The sequence below is a fragment of the Musa acuminata genome, chromosome BXJ3-2 (genome assembly GCF_036884655.1).
Source record: "Musa acuminata AAA Group cultivar baxijiao chromosome BXJ3-2, Cavendish_Baxijiao_AAA, whole genome shotgun sequence".
NCBI classification, from domain to species: domain Eukaryota; kingdom Viridiplantae; phylum Streptophyta; class Magnoliopsida; order Zingiberales; family Musaceae; genus Musa; species Musa acuminata.
Genome location: NC_088350.1, coordinates 33,682,245 through 33,692,364, shown reverse-complemented (window position 1 = coordinate 33,692,364; position 10,120 = coordinate 33,682,245). Strand labels below are relative to the sequence as shown.

General features: G+C 36.9%; 1 protein-coding gene across 1 annotated transcript; it reads left to right on the top strand.

Moving 5' to 3' along the window:
• Positions 1 to 2,050: 2,050 nt before the first annotated feature.
• Positions 2,051 to 9,851, top strand: LOC103976450 (histone deacetylase 1). Its single transcript, XM_009391646.3, has 7 exons — positions 2,051 to 2,706; positions 3,423 to 3,863; positions 4,546 to 4,776; positions 7,930 to 8,021; positions 8,094 to 8,166; positions 9,373 to 9,444; positions 9,541 to 9,851. The coding sequence occupies exons 1-7, from the start codon at positions 2,176 to 2,178 to the stop codon at positions 9,649 to 9,651; spliced, it is 1,551 nt and encodes a 516-aa protein (XP_009389921.2). The 5' UTR covers positions 2,051 to 2,175; the 3' UTR covers positions 9,652 to 9,851.
• The last annotated feature ends 269 nt before the right edge of the window (positions 9,852 to 10,120 follow it).

Genomic DNA, 10,120 nt, shown 5'->3' with positions numbered 1-10,120 from the left:
ATCTCACTCTTGCCTCTACAAGAGTTTATCTCCTTGATCTTTGTTCAAAAAAAGCTTTGTGCCTTTGCTTTATATTTTTTCTTCTATATCAACTCCTCGGTTTGCATTGAGTTGATAATGACCCTCGCACCTATCATTCCACGGGTTAGTTTTTCATTGAGTCTGATCTCCACATTGACTATAAATGTGCATTTGTTTCCTGCAAGATCATGGACGACTTCTCGTTGCTCACTCTTTCCATTGAGCTTTATAGAGTTATCATTTTGAGGTGCCCCCTTTAACATATACACTCTATTACACATGATTATCCCTCTTGAGAATTGAGACTTATCTCTCTTAGATATCTACCATATTAGGAAAAATTTTCTCCTGTATCATTCTCTCTAGAAGTTTTTAAAATCACCATCCCCTTGGATTACTTCGCCTTGCTGAATAAATTATACAGTGTTTCACAATTGTGAACGCATTGGCTATATTATGATTTTTCGCTAATATAATCCCCATGCATCCCTTAAAGCCAAGTAACCTGCTAAACCTACTATACACTTTAGCCTCCCATGGATGTATACTTCTTATGCCAAAAATATAGTTTTTATGCTCCATGACTCCGAGTTTTAGTTACCTTGGAATGATCACGAATAGTCCATCATCACCTCTGTAAGCTTTACATAACTCTTTCAGTCATCGAGCAACTCATCCCTTCTTGCACAGTCTCATCCTTTGTCAAGTACCATTGTTTGCCTTGAGCACTATGAAGTTTGGCTACCAACTTTGAGCTATAGCTCAAACTTAATTATCCTAACTTTTGTATGTTGTGTTCTTCCTAGCTTGCTTGTCATTATGGTGTCTCTCATGAGAAGGGTTGATTATTCCTCTAAATATCAATCTCGAATGTTCGCTCTTGTAAGCGACTCCTTGCCCTACATCTCTATGCTCGTTTCCCTTAGACGATCACGTGTGTTAGTTGCCCTCAACGTAGCCTCGTTAGGTCCCCTAAGTTTGTATGTTAAGTATTTATAAGTATGCTTGTCTTGCTCTTGTGTGTATTTATACTATATATCACAAACGTAGTTGATTTTACTTAAGTCGTGTGACACTCTTGTGTGTTAATTTATAAAGGGTTAGCCTTGTCGAAACCTCTTATTATCCCATAAGGACCAGTAAAAGAGAAGACAAGTTAGAAGATACATTTAACTCAGGATCCCACATTTTAACAAACACTTGATAGAGAATGTAAATTACAAACATAAACCTTCAAAGTTCTGAATAATTACATATTAGAGGTTCCAAGATGATCCATCATGACCCCAAGTGTTCATAAATTCTCATATGATACTACTGTGGAACAAGATATAAAACTAGCCCTAAATAATATCCCAAAGGTCCATCCAGCAATGTGCCACTTAGATAACTCCTGGATATTGTACTAGCTGACACTCAACGTCACTTTGTTGAGTTAGAAAATCTACAAAATAGTTCTCTAGATAACTTATTTTTAAGTAGTTTTATCTCTACGTGACGACTGCACGTAACTTACATTTACAATACTAAACTAACTACAAAAACTAATAAAAATGGGGTTATTAAGCTTACTGTAAGCCCTCTTAAAGCATATATAAAATCGAAAGATATAAATATATATAAAATATTACATCAAATATCCTTTGCATATATTTATCAGCGATATTATGCTCTCTCATTATCGTCAATCATCGATGAGAAGGGACAGGGCATGCCCTCATCATTACCCATAGCCCTCTGGCCAAGGATGGAAGGCGGCCCACCCTCACTCATAATGTTTGTCGCTAGGTAGGTCTAACACGAGAGAAGAGAACAACCAATAGATTGAAGGCTCGGTCAAAGACTAAGTGTATAGCGATGATCGATCAACACACAATGATCATTTGAAAAAAAAAAGTCTTCTATAATTTTTTTTAAATTAAGGCTCTACTACTAGAAAAAATTTTCAGGTGTTTTTTCGAGAATTTATTTTTAAATAAAAAAAATCGCCAACCTATATAAACACACACACACACACTCTCTCTCTCTCTTTGCGTCTCCCAACGTCTCCATTGTCTTAGGTTTAATTTCCCATTCTTTGTTTTCTATAGTCTATAGGATTGGAAAGAGGTAAAGAGGAGGAAGAGGAAAAGGAAGAAGGGAAGGGGATTTGGCATGGAGATGGGCGGCGGGAACTCGCTGCCGGGCGTGGGGCCGGACGCGACGAATCGGAAGGTGTGCTACTTCTACGACTCGGAGATCGGGAACTACTACTACGGGCAGGGCCACCCGATGAAGCCGCACCGGATCCGGATGACGCACGCCCTCCTCGCACACTACGGCCTCCTCAGCCACATGCAGGTCTACAAGCCCAACCCCGCCCGCGATCGCGACCTCTGCCGCTTCCACGCCGACGACTACGTTGCCTTCCTCCGCTCCATCTCCCCGGAGACCCAGCAGGACCAGATCCGCGCCCTCAAGCGCTTCAACGTCGGCGAGGACTGCCCCGTCTTCGACGGTCTCTACTCCTTCTGCCAGGCCTACGCCGGCGGCTCCGTAGGCGGCGCCGTCAAGCTCAACCACGGCCACGACATCGCCATCAACTGGGCCGGCGGCCTCCACCACGCCAAGAAGTGCGAGGCCTCCGGATTCTGCTACGTCAATGATATCGTCCTCTCCATCCTCGAGCTCCTCAAATACCACGAGGTTCGTCGATTCCTCTGTTCTGCTCCTTCTTAGGGTTGTTGCCATCCTAAATTTGTGGCTTTTATTTGCCCCTAGGGAACTGCTTTTTCTGCCTTCCGTATAATAAAATAATCGCATGACTTGTATGATAGAAGGAGTGATGATATTAGGTAAAGATTAATAATTTAGTTATTCTAAAATCATTTTAGCATGTGCTTCAAACATCTGGTGCCACAATTTGTTTTGCCTAACCTCAAGGGTGGAGTTTGTGAGGGCTGAATTAGGGCTTTTGTAAGCATAAGAGAAATGAAAATTGTCGATGTGGTTTTCAAGGAAGACAACAAGTGATATGGCTATCAACCACAGGAAGGAATTCTGATGCCACTAGTAAGACTTGGTTATCTATCAATGAAAATGTTAATTGCTTCTACAATGATGAATAGATGATCTAGTGATTTGTCCTTCAGCAATTTGAGACAATGGCCTTCATCACAGAAGCTTTGGTTTCCTAAGTCGTTTAGCTTCATAGATTCAGATGGCATTGATGATTACCAAAATGTATGTCCAAGTACATTTTATGCCAATGCTTTACTTCCCTTGGTTGTTTGTTTTGATCTACTGGATTGGAGAATGATTTGTTTTGTTTGATTAACTGATATTGTCTTCTCCTATGTCTATTTTTGTCTCGTATTTTTTGTTACCTTAAATGGTGTGTCTATTGGTCTTTGTGCTTTCAGCGTGTGCTATATGTGGACATCGATATCCATCATGGAGATGGTGTGGAGGAGGCCTTTTACACAACCGACCGAGTAATGACAGTTTCATTCCACAAATTTGGAGATTACTTTCCTGGAACAGGGGACATACGTGATATTGGATATGGGAAGGGGAAATATTACTCTCTGAATGTTCCATTAGATGATGGAATAGATGATGAGAGTTATCAATCTCTTTTTAGACCCATTATGGGAAAAGTGATGGAAGTCTTCCGGCCTGGTGCAGTGGTACTTCAGTGTGGTGCTGATTCGTTATCTGGAGATAGGTTGGGCTGTTTTAACCTTTCTATTAGAGGCCATGCAGAGTGTGTGAGATATATGAGATCTTTCAATGTGCCATTATTGCTGGTAGGTGGGGGTGGATATACTATCAGGAATGTTGCTCGCTGTTGGTGTTATGAGGTACTTTGATAAAACCAATACCGTTAGCACTCTTAATCCACATGTTTTTTCTATTTATTATGATTGTATTTATATTTCTAGGTAAAGTAACGGGCACATTATTTTTCTGAATAGCACTCCAATTCTGTGAAGGAGAAGAATAGAATTAAATAGTTACAAAACTTTCTTGTATTGTGTACTTTCATTGTTTCTTTAAGGTTTCCAAGTTTGTAGCGTTAGTTGTATGCTTAACCATATAGAAAAGAAAAGAAGAATTTTTGGATATGATCCAACATGTTTCTAGATCAAGCAGGTATGAACTTGGGTGCATATGTCAAGTAAAGTATATTGTACTTAACAGCGTGCATCTATGGGATCTATTTTTGAATATATATATATATATATATATATATATATATATATATATATATATATATATATATATATATATATATATATATATATATATATATATATATATGTGTGTGTGTGTGTGTGTGTGTGTGTGTGTGTGTCTTCCTGTTCAAAAGCCATCCATTTTCTATCATCATCAAATTCTACTTGGGATCAAAACATAAAAATCCTTTAGCTTCAATTCCTTTAATGATGTGAACTGTATTTTTTAAGTAACACAATACTAAGCCTAATATAGCATGGTTACCAAGTTTAACATCTAACTTTGTCTGTGAACTTTCTTGATCAGACAGGAGTTGCACTTGGAATAGAAGTTGATGACAAGATGCCTCAACATGAATATTATGAGTATTTTGGACCAGATTATACTCTCCATGTTGCACCAAGTAATATGGAGAATAAGAATTCACGCCAGCAATTGGATGAGATCAGAGCAAGGCTTCTAGATAATCTTTCAAAGCTTCGTCATGCTCCTAGTGTCCAATTTCAGGAACGGCCACCTGATACAGAGTTCCCAGAGGTAGTTTTCTATGCTGAAGCCCTATTTATTGGTCTCTAATCCTTGTTACTTTAACATTTTGTTTCAATCAAATAGTCCTTTATCTCAGCTTCCAATTATGCTAAATCCATATTAGTTATACAAACTCTGTCTTACTGGATGTGCAATAAAAATGTGTTAAGCAAATTTTTAATAAGAAAGAGTTCATTGCTGATTGCAAAAATGAAATGGATTGACTGCTATTTATATGTTGATTATTTTATTTAATAGTAAAAAAGCAAGTTCTGTGTGTTTCTGCATCGACTTGATTTTATGTATTGTTAGGAAAATTAACTATGAATATATATATTTTTAAGTCGATAATTATTACTTGATTGATTTTTGCTGATGTTCAGCACAATGTTGTATTTCTTCTTTTGAATATATAGATTAAATTAGGTGTGATAATTTTCATTCGTCTTTTTAGGGAGATAGTCAGTCTCTTATTACAAATGCACAATAAGTGTGCTTGATTTCTGGTTTTTGAGTTTCACCTGAACTGGTCAAAAACCATTTGTTTTGGTTTTGTTATGGCAGAAGCTGCACCAAAATCAATGATGAAACTAAGTAATTGAAACAGTTCCTTGCAGCTTGAGATAAAATGTAAAATGCATTGTGTTTTGATCTAGTTTAGGCTTTTTTTTTCCTGAAACTGGATTTCAGGAGGTCTCAAAAAACTAGTGGAGGCCTTTTGAAAGATAAGGTTGCGTTGGAGTTGCCAGATAACAACATTCTTGGAGAAGCTTCTCGTATCACCTCTTTTGAAAGATAAGCTACTTGATCATAAAAAACGACAAGCCACAATGTTCCAACTATTTAGGATCAACTGAGAGTCTTTTCCTATCATTGAGTCTTCTATAAGGAAATATCTCTAGTTAAATCAAGAGCTAATCCTTATAATTGTTTTTAGTAAAATATTTATAGTTCTCCCTCTATCTCATCCTGGAATCATTAATATTAATTGATTCATCTCGCATAACCACAATATCTATAGGTCTCTTTTCAATATGTCCATATTATCTAGATGATTCTTCCTCATTTTATCTTTCTTTGGTTCTCCACCTAGTTGTTCATAAATGAAAACAATTTTTCTATCTTGTCCATGCCAAAGCACATATATTGTCAAGTTGCAGTAGGCTCATAGGTTCCTCCTTTTTCACTTCCTCAATCATTTCGTAGATATCTTAGTTCTTTGTTTATTTCTTCTTATGCCAAAATTTCTTTGTTGTTTTTCGCTAGATGGTGTCTTATCTTCAACATAGATCCAAATGGTATCTTAAACTTGTGTTAGTTGAATTTGATCAGAGTCAGACGTGTTGCTTGCTTTTAGGTTTATTATTAATGCTATCTCACTTGTTGTCAGTGTTGTATATTACATGATTTCTATGTTCGTAGGCTCATCTATAAATTATAAATAAAACCATTTAAATTATGAGAAATGTATGATTCTTTTGATAATTTTATGGTGTATAGATAGAGGTGGAAGATGACGTATAACATGATTCCATCATACTACTAGGGGTGACAGCAATAGACTGCATGCAGGTTATAAACAGCTAATGTTCTAAAGGCAAACAGCTAACATGCACAAGGCAAACTCATTTAAATCCTGCTAGATCGACATTTAAACCAAGGTTCAGAGGGATGTAAATTGCATCTGTGCAGGTCATTCAATATCTTCTTTTGCATATTTTCTACTTGTGCATTTATTAAAACTTTTTTTATTAGTATTTCAAACTTTGCTTGGGGATTTGCTCTATCAAATTTGCTGTATCAATCATGCCACACCATGTTGCTATGTTATCGTGGAAGTGAAATGTCATGGCTATAGGTCGTAACTTCAAGATCGGTATTGGTAAGTTCAGCGGCAAAAAGAAGGTTTTTGTCGGAGTGGGTTGATTGGAATCAGTCGTCCAATAGTGTAAAATAAAAAAATAAAAATTAGAAAAGAACAAAAAAAATACGATTGTGGAGTAATAATGAATGAAGGCATTTTATTTTAACTTATATACAAATTTTATGTTATAATGCAATTTATAAATCTAAATTAACTTAATTATATATTAAACTACATAAGGTATGTAATTCACACTGCTTAATATATAAATCATAGTTATAAGAAAAAATAACTAATGCATTAAACTGTTTAATGACAAAAAGCTACCGCAGAGACTCACATAAATTCATAAAATATATTATATCAAATACTCAAGGAAACCGTTCCAAAACTTCCTCGGAAGCTGGGACAATCTCGCCTTCTTCCATTGAGTCCAAGCACATATCCACTAGGATAGAGGGTTTTGCACTTGCTTGTGCAAGTTTGCTGGTAGTTGAAGCAGCGACGGTGATGCAACAACATCAGATAGTGGAGCAATTGGGAAAGGATGTCGGTAGCATAGAAGGTAAGTTGTCCGTCACCACTTCTCTCCGTCAGCCTCTCCCCTCCTGTTGATTACTTCTAGCTGGCGAGGTTTCTTGCTGTAATTGGCTGGGATCATCCAATTTCCCTCGATATAAGTCGACTCAACAGATTTCTGACTGGTTCTGAGCTGTTTCCAGCGAATTATCAGCCACTGGTTGATTCTTAACATATACCTGATTTCTCAGAGAAAATTAGATTGCCGTCAATTGTCAGTTACAGTCAACCTTATCTCCATGTTGTGCCTTTTGCAAAATTAGGCTTGAGCTTGAGCATGTGACTAGCACAACTCAATGACACTGGAGATGGGGATTACAGTGGCACTTATCTTGCAACCAGGAGCCAACATGAAGAAGGTGATTTTGTTGACATTGCATTATGGACATTGCAGACCACCACTTGAGTGGGTATGCACACCCACATGCCACATGCTTTGTGGTACAAGAATAATGACAATCCTGGAGTTTGATACTAGTGAGTAAATATTACAGTCTAGGCTATGCACCTTATACATTTCCGGTGCCCTGTTGGCAAGGAATTATTTCAGTTGTCTTGTCAAATGTTTTCCAATCATTTAGTTTTATTAAGGGCAATTTCACTGTGTATGAAGAGATGTGATGCATACGTAATTTCACATTTTTTGTAAGTATATGAAAAATACACTTGAGAAAGTTGCCTCCCACTGTTTATTTCATATGTTGCTTGTCGATATTCAGCCAGATGAAGATCAAGAGGATCCAGATGAAAGACATGATCCTGAGTCTGACATGGAAGTGGATGATTCCAAGCATCCAGAAGATTCATCCTGGTATCTTTTTTTTTCATCTTCTTTCCTTGGGGTAGCATTCAATGCCTCTCACTGACAGATATCTGAGTACAGGAAACCTTTTTCGAATAATATCCAAAACATGAGAATAAAAAAGGAAAATATGGATCGTGAGCTTAAAGATCAGGTAGGGTTTGCTGATATCCTTTGTGCAAATCATAGCATATCCAACTACTTGTCAATATATGTGCATGCGTGTGTATCTGTATTTAAATTTTAAACGGCTATGATTGATTTTTACTGCAGAGCCTGTCGTTAGTGTTGTTTTACCTGTTATTGAGCTCTTAACAGCCATTTGCATATTCCATAGAGTTTGAGCACGTGAAAATATTGAGAGTCCGTTGTCACTGTTTTTTCTGCTCTAGGAGCTATTAATTTTAATGTTAATATAATATTTAACTATTATGTTATTATTTATGAACATTAATTATTATTAAAAGACAAGCAACTTTGTTTATGCCTTCATACTTATTTCACTATTTACTAAATTGTGGGTAAGCCATAGATGGGGTATATATCATCCTCTGTGAAGAGTTCAGAAGGAGATAGGGAGGATTGGAGAGGTAAAGGATGGATATGACATGGCATATCTAGGGCTTCGTTGTTGGTGTGAAGACAAATGCCAAAACCTTTCTTCCTTCAAACCAATAAATGACCTTGTTAACCGTACCAGCAATCTTCATGGGGAAGGACTAAAGGCGAGGCAGGCCTTAAGAAAGGTTTTTGTACGCAAACAATTTGAACATTTGGTTGTAGCAAAGGGACGATTTTGGACGTTTAATATGACATAAACATGACATGCATACACGTTTTCTTGAATTACTGAAATGCCTATCATTTGGAAGAGACTTTAGTTGGAAAATCTAAAAGGTGGATTTCAATTTTGTTCAAAATAAAGACTGATATATATTATATTTCCTGATTTATCGCTGTTAGAAATTCCTTGATTGGTTAAGATTTAGTTATCCAGAGGCTTGGCATATCCATGACGTATAACAAAATGCCTATCATTTGGAAGAGACTTTCCTTGGAAAATCTAAAAATGGATTTCAACTTTGTTCAAAATAAGACTCATATATGTTATATTTCTTGCTTTATTTCTGTTAGAAATTCCTCGATTGGTTAAGATTTAGTTATCTAGAGGCTTGGTATATCCATGAGGTGTTGGTATAACAAGAACAGTTTCATGATCTCTTCATTATATACATCCACAGGCATGATTTACCATTTGCATGGAGATTTCTGTATTACTTTTTTTCTTCATTTCCGCACAACATGCATGGAACCTTTTCTTCAGTTTTTCTTTTCATTTAATTTGGATACTATATTGCAGGAAGCTCAAAAGGTAGTTGGAGATAATGCGAAAGCTGTGGAACCCATGGCTGAGGAGGTCTCAGGCCTTAAGGTAGTTCTTATGATCTCTAATCAATGCACGGCTGAATCTCAAGTTATAGCAATGCTAATCAACATGCCTTATTTCCCTCTATTCATTGCATGCTAGGCTCCGGATGTTACTCCCATGGCCGTCGATGATCCTGGGAGTGTAAAGGTCGAACAGGACAGTCAAAACAAGATGTCTGATGCCGCAGCTTTTATGCACCAGAAATCCTGAGCATCCACCGATATCGGTATTCATCATTCTTAACCAAGCTGGATGTAAACAACCAGAATATGGTAGTGCAAAGATGAAATTGAATCTGCGCTTAAAAGTGTCATCATCCTATGCTAAAACACAATTTGATGTGTAATGTGATTCTCGTTTTAGTTGTACAGTTGAAATAGAATGATCCTAGACAATTAGGAACTTCTTAATACCTTTTATTTGCAATCTTTTATTTGTGTTTGATTGCATGTCCGAGATGGCTAGCACCAATTCTGCTAGTTTAATTCACTTGTTGTCAGGTCTTATGAACTTTGAAGTTCAATGGCCGAAAAAGAAAGATTCATGTAATCGATCCAACCAAATAGTTGTGACATTTTATCATTTATGACAGCTCCTAATTTCCATTGCATTTACATTTCTTTCTCTGTTTGAGCCCTTTTAGAACAACATCACATGAGAAAAGAGTGTGTACCAACCA

Coding starts and splice junctions, on each gene's coding strand:
- LOC103976450 (XM_009391646.3), top strand. CDS start 2,176: ATGGAGATGGGCGGCGGGAACTCGCTGCCGGGCGTGGGGCCGGACGCG. Junction 2,707..3,422: donor AGCTCCTCAAATACCACGAG/GTTCGTCGATTC, acceptor TTGTGCTTTCAG/CGTGTGCTATATGTGGACAT. Junction 3,864..4,545: donor CTCGCTGTTGGTGTTATGAG/GTACTTTGATAA, acceptor TTTCTTGATCAG/ACAGGAGTTGCACTTGGAAT.